The sequence below is a fragment of the Nilaparvata lugens genome, chromosome 9, assembly GCF_014356525.2.
Source record: "Nilaparvata lugens isolate BPH chromosome 9, ASM1435652v1, whole genome shotgun sequence".
NCBI classification, from domain to species: Eukaryota; Metazoa; Arthropoda; class Insecta; order Hemiptera; family Delphacidae; genus Nilaparvata; species Nilaparvata lugens.
Genome location: NC_052512.1, coordinates 40,233,841 through 40,255,966, shown reverse-complemented (window position 1 = coordinate 40,255,966; position 22,126 = coordinate 40,233,841). Strand labels below are relative to the sequence as shown.

At 34.4% G+C, this 22,126-nt stretch overlaps 3 protein-coding genes and 1 long non-coding RNA gene across 7 annotated transcripts in view; 1 reads left to right on the top strand and 3 right to left on the bottom strand.

Annotated features, from left to right (window-relative positions):
* The window catches only part of LOC111059185, a 267,640-nt gene that overhangs the window by 37,981 nt on the left and 207,533 nt on the right, over positions 1-22,126 (bottom strand). For 3 of the 4 annotated variants that reach the window (XM_039435862.1, XM_039435860.1, XM_039435859.1), the window contains 3 exons: positions 8,791-8,818; positions 7,239-7,352; positions 6,808-6,891 (listed from right to left, as the gene is read on the bottom strand). In XM_039435862.1, the coding sequence (XP_039291796.1) occupies positions 6,808-6,891; positions 7,239-7,352; positions 8,791-8,818 (226 nt within the window). The remainder of the gene's footprint in view (positions 1-6,807; positions 6,892-7,238; positions 7,353-8,790; positions 8,819-22,126) is intronic. The other variant, XM_039435861.1, reaches the window with a different exon arrangement.
* The window catches only part of LOC111058921 (uncharacterized protein K02A2.6-like), a 37,649-nt gene continuing 25,739 nt past the window's right edge, over positions 10,217-22,126 (bottom strand). Inside the window, exon 3 of the mRNA XM_039435858.1 lies at positions 10,217-10,337. The gene's annotated coding sequence lies outside the window, so the exon portion shown is untranslated. The remainder of the gene's footprint in view (positions 10,338-22,126) is intronic.
* Positions 14,590-18,557, bottom strand: LOC120353143. Its single transcript, XM_039435863.1, has 3 exons — positions 17,461-18,557; positions 16,370-16,604; positions 14,590-16,068 (listed from the first exon to the last, which is right to left on the bottom strand). Exons 1-3 carry the CDS (start codon positions 17,818-17,820, stop codon positions 15,950-15,952), a joined length of 714 nt encoding a protein of 237 aa, XP_039291797.1. The 5' UTR covers positions 17,821-18,557; the 3' UTR covers positions 14,590-15,949.
* Positions 16,600-20,600, top strand: LOC120353145. The gene is made up of 3 exons (XR_005572204.1): positions 16,600-16,773; positions 18,123-18,262; positions 20,208-20,600. It is a non-coding gene; the product is annotated as an uncharacterized LOC120353145 (long non-coding RNA).

Genomic DNA, 22,126 nt, shown 5'->3' with positions numbered 1-22,126 from the left:
ATAAATTGCAAAATTTATAAAGAGACAGCACTAAAATATAATTAATTCCATGCTACTTTGCAGCTTACACAGAAGTTACAATTTAATATAATTCTTGACTGTAAATTGAGAATAGAACAGGATAAAGGATTGATTACAAAGATTAACTGGATGTGATTAGACACCTAATAATAGTATATTATAATTATGGTCGCACTACAATATGTGGCCTTCTTTCCACCAAACTTTGTAATCAATACATTTTTCATAACCATGTACAACTCATTAAAATTAACAATTTCTCAGTTTGAGAAATACTAAGGCTTATTACGGCTTGATTACAAGCTTAAGCTTATTACATTTGATTATTTCAGCTTATTACAAGCTGATTACATACTTTAGCTTATTACATTTGATGAATAAAGTATTTCATATGTATGAGACTTCAACTTATGTATGTGGCCTTCTTTCCACCTAACTTTGTAATCAATACATTTTTCATAACCACGTACAACTCATTAAAATTAACCAAAAATTAACAATCCTCATTTTGAGAAATACCAAGGCTTATTACATTTGATGAATAAAGTATCTCATATGTATGAGACTTCAACTTACTTTTTATTTTAAAAAATGAAATGAAATGAAATGATTATAAAGGTGAGACAGAAGGGAGAATCATTTTATATTATGGACAAAAAGAAAAGGAAGGGCAATAGTAGGCTATGTAAATAAGATTCGTGAAAGAGAACGAGTGACTACTCTCTCTGATCCTGTCAGTGTCAGATCGTGTCTGATCGAGAGTGACTGTCTGACTATCGATAGTATCATTCCTAATAGCCCCTTCAGTTGAACGCTGTCCAACTACACTTGGACAGTTGCCAAGCACAATAAATTATATATTATTATGAATAGGGAGCAAGAAGAGCCAAACGCCGTTTGTTTTTAAGACTGTGATGAGTCAATACGGCAACACTGTAAATCATATATCTATGTATCGAGTGCATATATTCATCAGTTGGTTGTGGAAACGATTCAAGCGACTCTGGTTGCAAACGGTGGAACTATGCCATTGCCAGGGACTGGTTTTGTGAATCAACACCGCTGATTGTTGTAGATTGTTCACACCAACCAAGTCATTTGAAATCATCGACAGATGTTCGTATTGAAATGGAATTTAATAGTGCAGTACCTGCAAATACTTCCGCCTATTGCGTTTTAATTAGCGATCGTGTGATGGAGTACACACCTCTGACGAGCATGGTGAAAGAAGTTCAGTAATTTTATTGATAGAGCGCACTGCCTATATAAGGTGTGCATTCTGCTCAATTTAGTTCATTATCAATTTCACCTTTGAACAGACAACATGTCCTATTCTTTGTGTTCTGATATTTTGGACAAGCCACAAACTCGCTCTATTGGTATTCAGTGCGATCTTGATAGTTTCTATTATGAAGCAAGTACACCGAAGCCGCTGCAGGTGGAGGAGGAGAAACAAGAAGAGGAGGAGGAGGGGAGGGAGAAAGACAAAGGATTCAATGAGCCCGCCGAAGATAAAGAAGTGGACAAGGAAGCGAGTGCGAAAATTGCTATGGTTGATCTTCACTGGTTTAAACAAGATTGTAATCAAATTATTGTGAAAGAACTTGCCATAATTGATCAGTTTAATAATTATATTGTGTTCCATTTCAAATCACCATTTGCAAAGACAGAATTGAGTGCAAAATTGTATAACGAAGTAACATGGTTAGAACGTCACTATCATAAAATAAAATGGGAAGATGGAGATTTAGAATACAGTGACTCATTAATACGTGATTACCTTGCAGGTTATGAGAAAATTTTCACAAAAGGAACTGAGAAAGCAAAGTTTTTAAGAAGATTGCATACTAATGTTCAATGTATACCAGAGGATTTTCCAAAACCTGATTTCAGCTTTTTCACTAGTTCATGGTGTTATGCTGTGTGTAACATTCATAAAAATAGACCAGATGGACGGTGTGCTTTGTTCAGTGCTCAACATTATAATTCTTTGTTGTTTAAAAATATGTATCAAACAAATAATTTCTTGTGCGAAAACAATCGAATGCAAAGTATGAAAATGGCGCCGATGTACACGAATTCACAGAAAAGAAACTTTGCTCGTTATGGATTTTTCTACAATGGAAAGGATTTACAGTGTGTTTATTGCATGCATGCATTGAGACTGCATAAAGCGCGTACATGTTGTCTGTCGATAAAAAATGTAAAAGAACTTAGATCATTGTAGAGATTCACTAGTACAGTATAGCATTAGATGTGAGAGAGAGAGAGAATTTCTCAATTCACTAGTATAGTATAGATGTAGAGAGAGTCATTCACTCTGGATTCACTAGTATAGCATTCGAGAAAGGGATTCACTTTAATCTGTCAGTATAGCAAAAAGGATTCACTTTAATTTGTCAGCAAGGGAATTTTTCCCTCTAAAAGGGAATTTTCCCCTCACTTTATTCATCCCCCTCATCTATACTGGGAGAGAGAGAGAATTTCTCAATTCACTTCAATCTGTCAGTATAGCATTAGATGTAGAAATATGGATTCACTTTAATCTGTCACCAAGGGAATTTTTCCCTCTCAAAGGGATTTTTTTCCCTCATCTAGCATTCACTTCAATCTGTCAGTATAGCATTAGATGTAGAAATATGGATTCACTTTAATCTGTCAGTATAGAGAGGGAATTTTTCCTCCTAAAAGGGAAATTATTTTTCCCCTGAGGGAATTTTTCCTCCTAAAAGGGAAATTTTTTTCCCTCACCTGGGGAGGGGGAAGGGGAGAGAGAGAAAGATATATCTCTCTCTTTTCAACCCCCTCACCACCACTGGGCAGGGGGAGGGGGAGAGAGAGATATATATCTCTCTCTTTTCAACCCCCTCACCGCCACTCGGCAGGGGGAGGGGGAGAGAGAGATATCTCTCTCTTTTCAACCCCCTCACCGCCACTGGGCAGGGGGAGGGGGAAATCTATTTTTAGAACACCCCCCCACCCTCCAGGCGGGGGGAAGGGGAGGCGGGATTGACGAGGGGGGAGAGGGGGGAGGGGGTTTTGGAGCAAAAAAGTCCGTCAGTTCTCTTGAAATGCATCTACTGCCTTCAGTCAGAACATTTGCATGAATTTTGGATTGAGTAAGTGTGCAGTACTGCATGTGAAGAAGGGTCAACTGAAAATGCAGAGGGATGAACTAAGTCTAAGAGCACTGAATAGTGAGATTCCAGAGCTTAAACAAGGACAGTCATAATAAGTACTGTACCAAAATTAAATTCTCAATAGTTAACTATAATCTTAATTCCGTAATTTGAATAATTACAATCGAATTTTGTCAGTTTATAGTTCATAAAAGATTTATACTTTTGTATTTTGTTTTGCAAGTTGGCAAAACTGCTGTTGAACAGCTGAACTGTTATGCTGTATTCCACTACTGAATGCTTCATCACTCACTACTTCATTGGATTTTGGCATTGTCTGACTTAAAATTTAATAAATGGTTTCTTCTTTTTGTTCAGTACTCAATTATCTTCCAACATGAATTAATATTGCCAGAATAGGCGTCGGCCTTCTTTACTTTTAATTTTTTGATTGAGTCTTTTTTTTAAACCCAGATGAGTAAGTTTAAAACCTCTTTCTAAATTTGTAGATCCTGAATTAGCTTGTACACTCTTATCACTTTCTAATGTTCTTGAAAATTCATCTATATTATTTTTAAAATTTTGTTATATTTCTTTATATTCTGATCTTCATACCGAATTCATTTAATATATTTTATTCTCATTAACTAAAGTCAAATTTACGAAACGTTATAATTTTTCTACTTTATGACTAGACCTAACCTGTTCTACCATCCAATGACCTAATTCTCAATTATCCAATTTTTTATTATTTTACATCTGTTTGTTTTTACTTTTATTATGTCTCTAAATTTTTTTTTATTTTCTGGAAATCTCATTATCAATTTAATAAGTATCTTTTCTGTATTTGTTACCTACTAATTTTACAAATCTCGACAAAGCTATCTTGTTTTAACAAGTAATAATTTTGTATGTAGAATTATCAGATTGTTATTTTCTCATACAGGTTTTTGATTTATGTTAAATATGATTATATTGAAGATATCTTAAAACACAATCTGCTTGTACAACAAATCTAACTACTGGACCAAGGAATTTAAGTAAACTGGACTAAACATCATGAAAACACCACACAGTAAAGTAGGCCTACCTATGATATAATAGATATTTCTTCAACTACATATTCTCTTCTCTTCACAAATTAATCACTTGGGAATCTTTCAAAATGCCGAGTGAAATATTAAAGGGGTAGCACTACTTTCTGAATAAATTCATGAACTCTAAATTTAATTTTATTTCACATGTTTGTAATAGGTACTGTACTTTGTGACAATCATGGTTTCTTTTCGATTTTCATATTTGTTTTGAGGAATATATTATTATATTCTTGACTCTCTCAAATTTCGAATTTTCTTAACCTGATTTCCTTCATGATATTGAGCTGCTGACATGATCCGCTGACTCTGAGGTTCATTGCATTCTTTCACTTGTTTGCAAGTAGTTTATTATTAAACTGGTTGTAACATTACTTGGGACATCTGAAAATCTCAAAAACAGAAGTGCTCACAAAAGTGGAAGGTGAATTCTTTGGTTTTCTGAAGTGGTCAGATACTTGATTGGAGCAGATTGATGTCAGGACAAGGATGACTAAATTAAGGATGCATCATCCACATGCCTCAGTTGCTTGATTGTACCCATCAAGGAGTATGGGAAGTCGTGGTTTGATGAGGGTATCAAGGTTGTGTGAAAATCAGGAGATTGAGTTGAGATTTTATTTCCAGAATGCTGATTCAGATTTGTTTGTGAAGGTATGCCAGCTGGATAATGGTTACACAGCCCTTGATTTGAGAAACCAGAGCAGGATGGAGCTGCTATCTGCTCAAGACCTAAAAGAAGAATGGAGGACAAGGGAGTTTCATGGACGGTTTTATGGACACCTTTATTCAGAGCCAATAAGTCAAGAGCTTGCATGTGGCTAACAGTGGGGAGTTTGTTTCCAGAGACTGATTGTACAGGCGATTCAAGATCAAGTGATAGCAACAAATGCTTATAGGAGGCATATAATGGGAGACAGGACCATAAGTGACAAATGCAGGATGTGTACCAGTGCAGTAGAAAGTATCAAACATATTGTATATGGTTGATCAGTGCTAGCATCAAGAGAGTATATGTTGTGCCATAACAATGTGGCAAAAAATTGTGCACTTGGAGCTGCAGATCATGTTTTGGAATATTGCAGAGATCCCCTCTATTATAACTTTCAGCCTCCTCCTCTGGTTGAGTTCAATCACGTCAAGATCTACTGGGATGTCCAAATGATTACAGACAGGCGAGTAGTACACAACAAGCTTGACATCCTAGTATTGGATCAGCTGGAGAAGAGGGCTTATATTATTGATATCACTGTACCTCCAGATGAGAATGCTCAGAAGACCAGAGACGAGAAAATCAGAAAATACCAAGAGCTATCACTCTAGCTGAAGGGAAGTTGAATATCAACCTGTCAGAAACCTGTCAAAGGTTAAGTCAAAGAGAATGCACACACGTTCATAGAATAGTGTCATATAGTGTTCTAAAATGAAATGAAGGTTGCATAAAAGTGCCCCTTCTTTAAGAATATATCCACAAAAGCATGCTTATGAATGAAATGATAATAATGGGGCTAATGTACACAAAATGACTTAATTACAAAGACATATGTGAGAAAGTAACAAATGAGTATGTGAAGCAGGTGAAAGCAGTGCTAAACTCAAGGATTAATGGGAGGGGCACTTTCAAAGCAATCAACTCCTATGCTATTCCTGTTCTTACATACATGATAGGTGTTGTGAATTCGTCTGCTACAGAGCTGGAAAACTTAGCTCCCTCCACCCATAATTTTCCTACGAAATTCTGAATGCATCACACAAAATCAGCAGTAGAGCGTCTGGTTTTCCCAAGAACTAAGGGCAGAAGGGGTATGACAGACATCCACAGAAGCTGCCAGAGGCAGGTACAATCTTTCAGGAATTTCTTTCTCACACACACAACTCATTGCTGCATCAGGTTGTTGTAGCTGCTGGTGATAGCTACAAGCCTCTCCATCTTTGTCACTCTGAAGTGGTGGATCTAGGATTGGATAGAGACCACATTGCTACCATTTGCCAGGGGTGATTAGAGAAGCTTCTGCATGGACGCCATGCTCACGATCTAAATAACCCATATATTTGCCAGGAATCATCCGACGCTTGGCTCAGTTGGGGAGGGCATCGTTGCAGAGACTGGAGGATTCATGGTGGCTATCCAAGATCAGTGTGTTGCTACCAGAAACTATTTAAAATACATAGTTCGAGAAAGTCTTGACAATGATACATGCCGCAAATGCCACCAGGTATCTGAAACAGTCCAGCATGTGACTAGTGCATGTCAGGCTTTGGTGGCAACTGACTATCTTCACCGGTACAACCAGGTGGCAAGGATCATACATAGGAGCTTAGCATGCCTGCACAGCCTGTTACCAAGCTCAGTACTGTATTACCAATATACTACTAGTGCAGTTTCGGTGAATGCTTCTTACAAGCTGTACTGGGATCGGTCAGTTCTTACAGACGAAACAATAGCCTACAATAGACCGGACATTATACTCATAGATAGGCAGAAACAGAACACCTCCGCCTCATAGACATTGACATTCCCAATACACATGATTTAAAACAGTGTAGTGAAGAGAAAGTTGTCAAATACCTGCCTTTGGCAAATGAGATGAAGCAGCTGTGGAGGCAGAAAAACGTTGCAATTGTGCCATTATTGATGTCAGCAACAGGGATGGTACCTATAACGTTTTGGCTGATAAGTTGGGATAATCAGCATGGGTGTTAAATCCAATGCAAAAAGCAATCATACTGTGTACAACATCAATTGTTAGAAGTTTTTTGAATATTCCAAAATACATAAAAGGTGTCATTTTGCTTAGTAGCCAATGCCACCTTCTTTCTCAGTGAAATGGAGACAAAACACACAAAATAATAACAATAATTGTTAGTCTATTCTTAGACCTAGCAGCAGATAATTGGAGTCTTGTCATAGACCGATTTTGATGAAAAACTCATATATAGCAATGTAATAAAAAAAATGAAAATAACAATTATTCTATAATGTTCATATGTATATTCAACTCACCATTATTTGGGTATTTTCTATTCAACTTGCTCACAGTTGATTCACCCAGAGTTTCTACTGGTTCTTGTGCAGAACTCCCTCCATTGGCAATTAATGTTAAACGAGTCATAATGCCTGAAAATGTTCAACATCTTCCCAGTTATTTGATAAAATGAGCAATGGAATTTCAATAATATTGCTCATTGAATTTGCTTATAAAAGGATGACCATTGTGATTGCTGTCCAGAAAAACTAGGCAACTCAATCTTGGGTAACATATTATTATGATCATGTTGACTGCTAGACCTTGTTAGTTCTGCTTTAGCACCATCTAATTTTTTTCATTAAGATTTTCCAATGCTAAATTAATAACAGCTACCAACTCTAAATATGAATCATTAAATTCAATATCATTATCCGGGTTCAACTCAACTTCTAATTCAATAACAGTACTTTCCACCTGGGAGTACTGTTCAACAGTAGCTGGAATCAAACTAGCCAATGCTCTAAATTGTTTGGAAATTTCCTCATCAGACAAATTTTTTATAAGGTCATGAGCACTCTGAATTCTTTGGAATAATTTTTCTAGTTGAGCTCTGTTAATGCGAACTCTGTGAATGATTGACAAGGATAGCAATACCATTGCTAATCAAACGTGGACCTCACTGTAGATCTAGATCCCTACAGAGTTGAGTTCGATGTTTTGAACTGGCAGTATTATATAGTCCAGTGGCCCTCCGCCGATATAGTCCACCTGGACTATAGTTGTCCTGAACATATAATTCATAAACAACTATCTTCCTAGCTAAAATTAAGATAAATTAATTCAATGTTAACTGGTAGCTTGCATAGGGAATTCAACAGACAAGATGGATAAGGTAGTGGAAGAGGGGAACTCACTTTCCAAAGCACTTTATCTTATCAGGACACTGAATTCTGAACATATAATTCATAAACAACTATCTTCCTAGCTAAAATTAAGATAAATTAATTCAATGTTAACTTGAATCAATCTCAAACAATAAACAAAGATCTACTTTCATGCTCTGGAGTGTTCTTGAATTTTCATCTTCCTCTCTCATTTGAATTGGTAACACTGCAATTTTGTTGATATAATCATATGAATCTATGAATTGCAGTTATAAAATTTAATCTATTACCAATTTATTATATTCTAAAACTACTGTTCAAAACAATTTTACATAATTTTCAACAAAAATTATTTTTCTGTAATATGAAGATTCGACGGTTCAAGGCCAATATTTTATACTGTAATCGTTTTGACTGTTCCTTAATCTTGAAAGAACAACAAGAGATAGATTAAAATTGAAACAATCCTATGTCGTATGAAAAGCTAGCATGATGTCCAGTCATGGGTTAGTTCTTGGCCTGTCCCTGGAAGAAGACAATGACAAAGTGTATGGAGTGAAAACCTCAATCAGAATATTGAAATGTTTCCATCCACTAACTGGTTGGAGGGGATCCACAAATTCTAGCTGGCTGCATCCACAAATTAATTTTTTTTTGTTTGTGATGTGCTTTTGGAAAAATAAATTTCATCCAATCAACTTACCTTTGATGAATTTATCGAAAATTTCAACCTGAAATAAAATGTATTTATTATATTATTAGTCTGGTAACTATGTACAATATCATATTGCAATAACAACAAGTAGAGCCACAGAAGAAGGAGCCCTCTTTGCTCCTCAAAAAGGAGCAAGGAAATGAAAATGTAACAAAGAAAGGAACAAAAGAAGCCTATCTCCTTTCCTTCATGGTGGAACATAGACTGGATTCAATTAAGCATAGTTTAACAAACTGTAACTTGGAGCAGTATAGATGCAGACTGACTGGGAGACAGATTCCTAGTTTCTTGGTGTGGCAAGGTGGTGGCGGTCGAGCTGATGTTGAAGTAAGCAACCTGTGTCTCTCTCTCCCTCAAGATTCCGCTTCTGCAGGGGGGAACACCTTAACATTGAGAATTTCCCCCCACCCCGCTATATATTGCAGTTTGAGCACTATGCCTAGAGTGAAAGTCATGAAGATGATATAGGATGGATGTATCTTGGTTTGACACTGGTGTATACTGACAGCTACTCTTTCTAGCCTGAACCAATAACAGTTGAAACATTTTCTCTCACCTTTGAAGAAGGTGTTGGTGGATATGGAATGGTTGTAGATGAGCTGAGTACCCAATCAGCAAAATCAACTTGAATCGAAATCAAAACACCTTTCACGAAATGCAAGCTCGATTCTATTGTGATTCTAGCTCAATTAGTGTCTGATTCAAGCTGGATGTTTAGAGTGAATCAATCCTGATTCAAGGCATACTGCCCTCTTGAAGTAAGCTTCTTTCAGCTTTGAATCATGAATCTGATTCAAGGCCAGTGCAATCCAATATCAATGCTTAATCATAATTCAAATTTCATCCAGAATTTGAAATAAATCTGTAATTCTTATTATTCATGATTCAATTATTCTTTCAAACTAATGCTCCAATCTTACTATTGCCTTAATACTCTATTTCTATACTCAGTGGACATCCATACATTCTATATATAGATGAAATCTATATATTCAAATTGAAATATTCCTTAAAATTCTCCTGTGAATGGCAAATTACTTATTCATTCTCTCCTGTCAGGGCAGTCTATAAACTGTCTCTGTAGCTGTATTGATTGAGTCGAGATCGACCTCTGCTAACCAATAACAGCAAGCAGACTGTCCTGAGAGGGAGCAGTGCATGAGTCACTCGCCATTCGATGAATCAATTAAATCAAGTCTGCTCTGGTTCAAACAGCCCTCTATGCTTGCAACACCTCAAATGGAATACAGTTCATATACATCTGAGTAACACATCAATCATTACTTTTAATATCTATTAAAATATTAAATATTGATATCTATATTAGCTTATTTTCTTTAAAGCTTAACTTCAGAGTATATCTATATGAGTGAAAAATGTTAATGAGAAAACATTATTTTCAATAAAATGCAATGATTTTTATTAAATATTACAAAAATTGAACTTTCAATATATAACTAATTATATATTTCCACTTTGAACTGCTATTGTCCTCGATTTGAGCTTCATGAGGTGTAGTCTCTCTGCTCTTGGTCCTGTAAAATATGAAATGTACAGTTTAGTGGGATAACTTAATAGGTTATTATGAGTAAAATATAAAATTTCTCGGTAATCAATTCTCAGAATTCTGATTATGTAGCTTAAAAACTTTTATAAGTTGGAGACTGATATACATACTGTAACTTTCAGGACAAGTTATTGGTCGAATACTCTACCTTTTGACATACATAAATGAATTTCAACCCCTCATAAGTGGTTGACTTAGAGATTCATAAGGACATCTTATTTACATTTATGACAGTTTGTCACACTGTCTGTTTGTATGACACACTGTCAAACGAGAGAATAAGGGGAGCATTTCGAGCATCTTTTGAAATGAAATGTAAAAAGTACCAAACAGATTACTAAATAAATAATCATTTTTTCAATGTGTTCCATTATTCATTAAAAAAAGTGTTGTTTTAAGTTTTATTACTTTTATCAATCATTTCTATAGAAACTAAAACTTCAATCAGCCGCCATTTTTGATAAAAAGTATCATAGAACATTTTTATTGATGTCGTCATTCTTGTTTTAAAAAGGCCTTTAAAATTATGTACCACACAATGGATGTTTACATTTTAAATATTTGAGTTACAACCCCTCATTTCTTCAAAAACTAAAACTTCAATCAGCCACCATTTTGGATACAAGTATCAGTAGCCTAATATCAAGAGTTCAAGGAAGAATTTTTGCGCAATCCGCGAGAAATAAGGAAAAATTTTTGCGCAAATCCCCCTCCCCCTCCCCCCTCCCCCTCTGTGCATGCGCCCCCCTCTCCTCCCCCCTCTCCTCCCCCCTCTCCCTCTCCTTCTCCTCTCCCTCTCCCTCTCCTTCTCCCTCTCCTTCTCCCTCTCCTTCTCCCTCTCCTTCTCCCTCTCCCTCTCCCTCTCCTTCTCCCTCTCCCTCTCCTTCTCCCTCACCCTCTCCCTCACCCTCACCCCTCTCCCAGTGAGGACGAGGGGGAGGAAGAGAGACAGTGAGGGAAAAAATAATTTCCCTTTTTCCCTTTTCTACTGTCAAATTAAAGTGAATCCATCTTTCTACTGTCAAATTAAAGTGAATCCATATTTCTACTGTCAAATTAAAGTGACTCCATCTAATGCTATACTGACAGTGAGAGTCAACCTTGGAAGATATGCTCAAATTATTCTCTCAGTCAGATCTTAAGTCAGCATCATGAAGCTCTAAGAACCCAATTCAACTTATACTGACAGATTAAATCCCAGTCTAGTATAGATAAGAAACTCTTTATTAGATGTGCTAAATACTGACAGTGAGAGTCAACCTTGGAAGATATGCTCAAATTATTCTCTCAGTCAGATCTTACTTCAGCATCATGAATCTCTAAGAACCCAATTCAACTTATACTGACAGATTAAATCCCAGTCTAGTATAGATAAGAAACTCTTTTGTAGATGTGCTAAAACCCTATTACTCTTTAAGTTTCTCGTTCTAGAGTTAGTTGCAAGGATCTTTTCAAATATTCTTTCCAAATTCATGTTAATGCATAACAATATTAGCTACAACTATTGACAACTGCTTTTTTCATATCATATGCACTTCAAAAAATATTTTCTCAGTCTATATTATGTAAATTCATTTATAATTGTATATAAGTGTAAAAAACCAGTATATATTGTAATCTACACGAATAAAGCATTCTCTCATTAGCTTTATTTATTAGATAGAGCGAACAATACAATAGTTGGAAAAGAAAAAACAGGCTATTGGCCAAAACTTCTTCAATTTCCTGATTTTGTCACAAATCGTTCAAATATTATGTTCACTTCAATTTCAACATCAAATCTTCAATCTGAAACTATGAATCAGAATGAAACAAAGAGTTTCAAATTTAGATAAATTGATAATGAAACTTGCGTTAAAACAAAAACTTCAAATATTCATACTGTTTTTGTTAAGAAGTTTGATGAAACGTCTATAGCAATGATTAAACCTTTCCTTGTCTGTATGACATCTCAAGTAATTGAAGCATTTAATTTGTTACAAAATTTGGTTCTCAAGCACTATCGCGGATCTATCTAGTGACTATCTATCTATGAGCTTGAATTTTTCTTTTTTCATCATGTTAAAGTCCATATAGGTAAATAAGTAAATGTGCTTAAATTTTAAACCATTTTCAGCAAATACTAAATTAAATAAGAGATTTGTTTTTTCCCCCAGCACTGGGAGATATAATTAACATTCTTGCATTTTCTTTATTTGTAATTAATTTATCAAAGTATTCCAAAAATGGCTATAGATATCCTCAGACCTATATCACTGGGGGTATCAGCTCTATTGATGTCTTAACAGAATGATCTAAGTTGATCTTTTACATTTTTTATCTGCAATGTCATACAAGCATTTCCAAAGTTCATCGGTATTTGTAACAATAGTTGAGAAATCATTTGCACTACAATAATGTAGATGACCTGTATCTAGTATGTCCAATAATTCGAAAATCTCAGATAAAATTGGAAAATGTACATTTTCTGTTTTTGTTAACGGTAAATCATCGCCTTGGAATCCTGTTGAAAATTTAATATTTTTTGCAATAGAATCAAATTCATTGAATGAAATTGACATCAAGAGGCGAGTTAATTTTTTGAATTTAGCAAAGCTAAAACACTGCATGACCTCGATTATGTTATGAACAATAAAATTGATAAGGTAGATTCCTTAGCTGTAACAGTTGTGTCTGAGGGGGCGTATCTCTTGATAAAAATGGACATAGATATCCTCAGACCTATATCACTGGGGGTATCAGCTCTATTGATGTCTTAACAGAATGATCTAAGTTGATCTTTTACATTTTTTATCTGCAATGTCATACAAGCATTTCCAAAGTTCATCGGAATTTGTAACAATAGTTGAGAAATCATTTGCACTACAATAATGTAGATGTCCTGTATCTAGTATGTCCAATAATTCGAAAATCTCAGATAAAATTGGAAAATGTGAGGGAAAAAATAATTTCCCTGAGGAAAAAATTCTCTACTATCAGATTAAAGTGAATGCTAGATGAGTGAATCCATCTTTATACTGTAAAAAGTGATTGGTTTGCTTTCCACCTGACAGTTAAGAAAAATTTCACAAATTCTAAAATTTTCTATGTGCTGTACAAACCGCAGGCGTTGCTTTTTAAGTGTGCTCTCCGAGAATATCTATAGTAAATTTAGTATGAACAAGCATTCCAAAAATGGCTATAGATATCCTCAGACCTATATCACTTGGAGGGAACAGCTCTATTGATGTCTTAACAGAGAGAGGGCAATGATCTTTTACATTTTTTATCTGCAATGTCATACAAGCATTTCCAAAGTTCATCCAGAGGCGAGTTAATTTTTGCAAAGCTAAAACACTGCATGACATTGATTAAGTTATGAACAATAATGTGCACTTAGCTGTAACACAGTTGTCTCTGAGGGGGGCGTATCTAATTGTAGACAGACAACATGTACAAGCTTTATGCAATCTCAGTGCATGCAAGCAATAAACACACTGTAATTCCTTTCCGTTGTAGAAGAATCCATAACGTGCAAAGTTTCTTTTCTGAGCATTCGTATACATAGACGCCAATTTCATACTTTGCATTCGATTGTTTTCGCACAAGAAATTATTTGTTTGATACATATTTTTAATTTTTTGACACTTTCAGTAGGCAAAATTAAATTTTTAGATTCCTACAAGTTTATGTCTGAATCCTTGGAAGTATTGGTGCATAATTTGGTAGAAAGTACAGACATGGAAAAGAAGTTGGGGAAAGAAAGTACATTGGAAAGAACTTCCTCCAATAGAATGATTTAACGCACACGCGACAAATATCAACATGCACAAAGAGTGTTCTCAACATTCAATATTTTCATTACCTTTCAACTCAATGCTCGAACATTAACACTAAAGTTAATTAATTAATCATTACACTATCTAAAAGAAAAAATGGAATTTTCTATTAATTTGGAATAATACTTTGAATTCGCCTATTCAGATCATCTATTTGAAATGAATTTTCAAAATGCATTTCAAATAGTTGATGTGAAAAAGTCATACAGATAAGAATGAATGGAATACCAATCCAGCCATGTGTACGATGTACACAAGACCTTGCAAGGTCGTGAATGAATGAAATGCATCACACCAGATGTGTAAGGGCCAACGCCCTCACTTCGCAACAAGGAAGGCAGAGCGTTGAGCCGACCTTGACACAGTGAGCGATCGCCCGATGTTGTCAGCTCATGCGTATGCTTGCACGTGCATACACACTTCATTCTATAAAACACATTTTAATTTTTCTTATCACTCAATGCAACTTGGAGAGTGTGGAGAGTTCTCTACACGTATACTAGTGTGATAGGTGAGTGAAAACTTTTTATAGAATAACAAACTATTTTTTATTGATATATAACAAGTAAATTATGCGGTTAACAAAGTAGGTTATGTATATGCTGATATGCGATGCAATTGTCACCTTAACACAAAACTTGTAAATTATAGATTCATACAACCTCAGCTGAGTGAAGTGGAGGAAACACAATACTTGAAAATTATAGATTATAATGAAAATATATGTAATGGCTTGTGCCAAAACTAAATACTTGAAAATTGTGATTTACAAGATATAGGTTATATTGCTGAAAGACGATGTAATGTCAAGTCCGAAAATTTGTTACAAGATTATTAACAAAATAAGTAATAAGTAATATAATTATCATGATTTAAATTTTATGCATTTTAACAATGTTTATGTCAGTCATGCACTGATTAATATGTTTCACAAAACAGTAACAATGATTTGCATTATCAAATTGCATTATTTGCATTAATAAATGATTTTCATTTTAAAAGTAATAATATCGTAAATTCATAAAATGTTAACTGAAACCCTAAAAGTAAATCCGAAAATTTGTTACAAGATTATTAACAAAATAAGTAATAAGTAATATAATTATCATGATTTAAATTTTATGCATTTTAACAATGTTTATGTCAGTCATGTACTGATTAATATGTTTCACAAAACAGTAACAATGATTTACATTTACTTTTAAAATTTTGGATGTCTTTGGAGGTCAAGATCTGCGTGAAACGTTCAGGTATGTAAACATCTGTTGTTCTCTGACCTGACAGCCGGATAACAAAATAACTTATAAGTAATAATAAAATTCATAAAATGTTAACTGAAACCCTAAAAGTAAATCTGAAAATTTGTTACAAGATTATTAACAAAATAAGTAATAAGTAATATAATTATCATGATTTAAATTTTATGCATTTTAACAATGTTTATGTCAGTCATGTACTGATTAATATGTTTCACAAAACAGTAACAATGATTTACATTTACTTTTAAAATTTTGGATGTCTTTGGAGGTCAAGATCTGCGTGAAACGTTCAGGTATGTAAACATCTGTTGTTCTCTGACCTGACAGCCGGATAACAAAATAACTTATAAGTAATAATAAAATTCATAAAATGTTAACTGAAACCCTAAAAGTAAATCTGAAAATTTGTTACAAGATTATTAACAAAATAAGTAATAAGTAATATAATTATCATGATTTAAATTTTATGCATTTTAACAATGTTTATGTCAGTCATGTACTGATTAATATGTTTCACAAAACAGTAACAATGATTTACATTTACTTTTAAAATTTTGGATGTCTTTGGAGGTCAAGATCTGCGTGAAACGTTCAGGTATGTAAACATCTGTTGTTCTCTGACCTGACAGCCGGATAACAAAATAACTTATAAGTAATAATAAAATTCATAAAATGTTAACTGAAACCCTAAAAGTAAATCTGAAAATTTGTTACAAGATTATTAACAAAATAAGTAATAAGTAATATAATTATCATGATTAAATTTTATGCATTTTAACAATGTTTATGTCAGTCATGTACTGATTAATATGTTTCACAAAACAGTAACAATGATTTGCATTTACTTTTAAAATTTTGGATGTCTTTGGAGGTCAAGATCTGCGTGAAACGTTCAGGTATGTAAACATCTGTTGTTCTCTGACCTGACAGCCGGATCTTGAGCACCACGCGACGTCCATGTTGATTGCAGACCTCCCTCACGTCCTCAATAGGGTAAGGTGTACCCTCCATCAACTCTCTTAGAGGAGTCCAGGGTTTCGGGGAGTACCTATTGATGACGGTGAGGAAGTGCTCCTCGGGGAGAATTTCATCCTCCTCCTGCTGTAACAACGTCATTATGGAGCTGTCCTCCTCCTCATCCTCTTCCACCGCACGTTTCTGTTGAAAAATATTTCATTAGACTCTTATTTGTTTCAGGTTATAAAATCATACAAGAGAGAGATCTTGCGCTCAACAGATTCACTACTCAAAACTGTGACTAATAACTCGCAAATTCTCTGACATGAGAGAGTGATCTTGCGCTCAACAGATTCACTACTCAAAAAATGTGAGTAATAACTTGGAAATTCTCTGACATAACTCTCAATTATCGGAAAAAATTTTTCACTTCATTACAATCAACATAAATGATTGCAGAAAACATAAATTAATCATTAATCATGCAAATTTTTGTTTCACACTCAAAAACAACTATTTTTCATATAAGTAATAAGTAATTTGTCATCAAAGTTATTGCAGAATAATATGATTGGATTTTTCATATAAGTAATAAGTAATTTGTCATCAAAGTTATTGCAGAATAATATGATTGGATTTATAATAACAATATTATTCGAATTTCACGTTTCATTACTCATGCAAATTTTTGTTTCACACAAACAGTTTATGCATTATTCGAATCAGTAATTTGATATAGTAAGTAATATATATAAGTAATAACTCGGAAATTCTCCGATTACTTGAACTCAATTCAAATTGGTAGATAATTGAATTGTTTCATGCAACATATTCGAATTTATTATCGAAATTACTAAAACATGTTTTGAATTTTTATCCAAATTTCAATGCAACCATCGTGAGAATTTATCTGTGTTCGGATTGTTTTGATAGCACAATTAGATAGCTCAGTCTTCGCTCACAGTATAAGAATCAGTAAATGCACACAAAAGATTTATAAATTCACAATTTATAAAGATTTTGTGTACATTACAATAATAATTTTTTGTATGCTAACCTTTGATTGAGTGAGGACGCCAGGCTCCTCATCGTCGACAAACAGCCTCCTCTTGACAGACTGCTTGGGGGCGGGTACCGATGTGAGCGCTGCTCGGCGTGGTGCCCAAGTAGCTTGCGGGGGAGGGCTGCTGTCTCCCACGATGATGCTGGAATCCTCATCTTGGACGAAGATCCCTTGTTTCTTCAAGGGATCTGAGGTTGAGGCTGAGGAGGAGGGGGCGGCAGAGGTGGAGGCGACAGCTGATGTTGTAGCTGTGCTGCGGCGCTTCTGCTGCTCCCAGAAGTTGAGTTCCCTCTCCGGAGGCGGGCTGTCTGGCAATAAGAATGAGGATGAGGATGCACGGTGTGACTTGTCCATGGTGTCGAGAAGCGCGTACTAATAGCTCTCTAACGTGAATGATGATTTTCCACTGAGAAAAGCGATTATATAGCAAGTCGTTTCTCTGTCTGTTGCATGCTTGTACGAGTGAGATAGAAACACAAAGGAGGCGTGTATCACAATTGGCGAACACTGCCGATACTCCCCAGAGCTTTAGCTCGAGGTCATTATTGATTGTAAGTGAAAATTTTTGTTATATTCTCATATTTTTGTGAAATAACACTAAATTGATTTATAATATATATTTAGTGTTACAGTTTGGTTACATTGTTTTTCCACAGCATTTTCTCACCTCACTACTCATAAGCAATTGTGCTCTCGTGAAGGAACCTTACCTGCATCTAGAAAATCATAGCCGAGGACCTACCTGAACCGAGTCGAGGAGCATATCCGATTATTTCATTTCGTCAAATCAACACATGTAAGTTCATTTTTACTTAAATTTTTCTCCTCCTCCTCTCCTCGGAGGACAATTGTTCTCCTCCTCCTCCCCTCCGAGGACAAAAATTGTCCTTTGTCCTCCTCCTCCTCCTCCACTCGTTTAGCAGGAAAGAAAAAATGAGAGAGGAATCAGGAGAAGGGGTGAGAGCTCAATGTCATGAGGATTGTCACAATAATTTTCTTTATTTTAAATTATTATACATACATCAAAGCATATCTATGCCCAAATCAAATACAGAAAGTAACTCTTTCCTTATTCCTACTGGGAATAAAACATCTAGCTTGATTCTAATTTTATAATTCAAATCTATGTTCGGCTTTTCAAATTCTTCCTCTAACCAATAGTTTGAAAATGCTTCCACATTTTCAAACTGTAGGATATACCGAGTATTGTTTCTATTGTACACTTCTTTTATTGCAATAATGACTAACTCTATACCTTGTGGTAACTCTTCCAATCTTTTACACTCTCCTACTTTCACTTTCCCTTTAATTTCCAGCACTGTGATGTTATTATACTGCTCCACTTCTTTTTGTGTGAAGGGAGTGTCTTCCAAGTTTTTCCAAACATCTGGGAGAAACTTAACTGATTCTATTCTAGGAAATGTATGCCCATTATAGCTTGACATAGCATTGACTGTAATTACACAAATTTTCTCTTCCCTTGGTAGACAAATAATTTCTTTTTTGTCAGTGTAAGGGATTACAAAATAACCCTCTTTCTTGAGAGTTTCGATAGCTTTGTATGCATTAATGAAAACATTTTTATGACAGCCCTTTACAAAGTAAACGTTTTTCAAACCATCTTTCTCCCCTAGTACACCTACATATGGGAATTTCCCAGTATTATTCACAGTAAATGCAGTCACATTATAAACTCCACTAGGCTCAAAATTTCGCCAATGTGAATGGTCCAAGTTCCTCTCTCAAATTTTCTATTTTAAAATTCTTCTAGCTGCTTATGCCGTTCCCTAAATGACTGTGTGGCTTCAAAAAACTCAATTTTCCTCCGTTTTAGATCAATTTCATCCAGTTCTAGCTTACGATTCTTGGCTGATAGCACTGAGATAGGAGACAAGGGTATGGAGGAAGCTTACAAGTTATGTTTGCCCGTTTTCTTAAGACTTGTGGTATTAAGTTACCTGTTGCTACAAGACCCAACTCATCTAGGTCAACAACTTTGGATATGGTAGAGAAAACTATGGTTGACTTGGAGAAAAAAGTCTCTCCACTCTCCACACTTTTGTGAGAAACTGATATTATTTTTGTTTGATGGATCCTCGAAAATTTCCACATAATTAATAGGTAGTAGATTAAAGCTAAATGCAGAGATTACATAGGATATTATTTTATTTCTATGTTGTGGGTCAGTGGGAAGCTTTACTTGTACTCCACTCAATTTGCTGGTATTGCTATTACCCCCAGTAAACATACTGTAGAAGATCATTATAGATCAAACAACAACTATTTTTCAAATTATCTGTCAGTTTTCTCCACATTTTAGCCAAGGACACAGAATAAATTGGAGCATTTTGGAAATAATTTCTACTATCATTCAAGAGTGACAAGCTATCTTGAATAGGCTCAAAGGTTTTGCTATTGGCCCAACTCAAACAATCAATCCCAACAGTTTTATTGTTATCTGCTATCACATTATAGTCTTCTTTATATTCTCCTTGGAAACAAAAATGATGATTTGTAGTTAGAAAATCACACTTTAGTGAACCGTCTTGGATAGATAAGAGTCAATTACTAACTAAGTAAATATTTTACAATTGATTATATACGCTGATCATTCCAACTTATAGTTTAATATGTTTTCAGATATGTGCTCTCGAACGGAAATCATTTGATGAATATATAAGCTTAGTATATTATAAATAGGCATTTTAATGAATTACGTAAATATGATTCTGTTTCTTTAGAAAAAATGGCGAGAATACAAAGTTATCGTTGTGAACTAACTGAACTATTGGAGACGCATCACCAATTATTGGACCAGTTAGCAGAAAAAGGATGGACAAATCTACAATATTTAACATTTGTGAGAGATTATGAAAAATTAGGAGTTTGGCATAGTGATAACTATAATCATATTTCAGTTTGTGAATTATACGGTACATCATATGATAAATTCTGGGAGAATGGCAATATCCCAGGCTCATACAGATGTGATTGTGGTCATCTTAAAGAGTCTATCGATAAAATTAAGAAGGTTATAACAGAAAAAAATAAACATTTAACAAAAGAACAATTAAATAAACTTATCTGGAATTTTTTACGAGATTCTTCAGATGAGACAGGCTTAGAACAAGATTGATAGCATATTCTGTTTAATTTCAGATTGGAGATGGATTCAATTTCATTTGATAAGAACTATTTTTCGAATAAAATCGATAAAAAATATAGATGTTGTTATTTCGAACTTATTGACAAAACAATATTAGAATTGAATAATTTCGGAAAAGAAGGACTAACGTTTGAGGAATATTTAACATTTATAAAACCTGGTAGAAGTGAAGAACAGAAGTCAGAACATATAAGCGTATGTTATATTATAAATAAGAATATAGTTGATAGACATCGAAGATGCGAATTAAAGGAAATTCCTGAATTTTGCTATTGTAATTCATTAGGTTGGTTGAATATTCGAATGTATTATTTCATTGATGATAGGTTAACAGATAAAAACATTGATAGTGTAAGATTTACATTTGAAATTATGAAAATGTGTGGCGAATCAGCGATGTTGTACAAACTTTAACTTTTTTACAGAGATTATGATGAACTCGTTAATTGAGGAGAGAATAAAACTATTAAATACTAAAAGCTTTGAATGTGAAAATTAATTGTAATACTTGTAGAGGTTTAAGGAATAAATGTATTAGTTGTAAGTTAGAATAATATATGAAGGTGGTTTAGTCTGATTACACTCTATATTTCCTTCTCAACCTGTAACGTATAGCTTGCAAGATCTAAACGGAGAAGTAATTAGTGGGCGGTTTTATGCAGAAGAAATTAAAAAAACGCAATTAAACGAAACGGAGAGACAAGTGTATTTGATTGAAAAAATATTAAAACGTGATAAAAAAGGACTGTTAGTGAAATGGATTGGGTTTTCAACACCTAGCTATATTAGATGAAAAATAATCAATTGTAAATACATTGTAAATATCATGATGTACATTTGTTGAAAATATATTAGAAGTATTATTTGACATTGGTTCTCATTTCGTTCTTCTTTTGAACATCTGTCTGATGATGTGGAGAGGAGGTGGTCTGCATTCCAATCTCTGGGAAACGCCTCTCTATACATCATCATGACCTCGCTCATTGTTCAGTGGCTTATCAGATCATGTTCTGTACGTTTGAGCCAATTACCAATTGTTAACTCATGATTACAAATAAAGAAAAGCCTACATTTTGTAAAAATGGGAATCTGCTACCTCACAATGCACGAATGTTAATTATATCTCCTAGTGCTGGGGGAAAAACAAATCTCTTATTTAATTTAGTATTTGCTGAAAATGGTTTAAAATTTAAGCACATTTACTTATTTACCTATATGGACTTTGACATGATGAAAAACTGGACTGAAATGGAACAATCCAAGTCTCTATCTGGAAAATAACTGAATTTTTTATAAAAATAGAGACTTTTGCGCTACATAGTTGAAATCAATCGAGATTGAATCAAGCCTGAGATTTTCAGTTTCTTTTAGAAGGAAGAAAGCAAGTTCAAGTGAAAAATTCATCTTTGCTTATCTGATATTTATTTTTAGATAATAATTTATCTTTCTCTAGATCTTAGTTTATGGATGATCTAGCCAGGTGTCCAGGGTAAA

Excerpts from the sequence above, each read along its gene's own strand:
- LOC120353143 (XM_039435863.1), bottom strand. The coding sequence starts at position 17,820 with ATGGACAAGTCACACCGTGCATCCTCATCCTCATTCTTATTGCCAGAC. Across the intron at positions 16,605-17,460 it reads GCGTCCTCACTCAATCAAAG|AAACGTGCGGTGGAAGAGGA; the intron begins GTTAGCATACAA and ends ATTTTTCAACAG. Across the intron at positions 16,069-16,369 it reads GCTCAAGATCCGGCTGTCAG|GTCAGAGAACAACAGATGTT; the intron begins GTCAGAGAACAA and ends TCCGGCTGTCAG.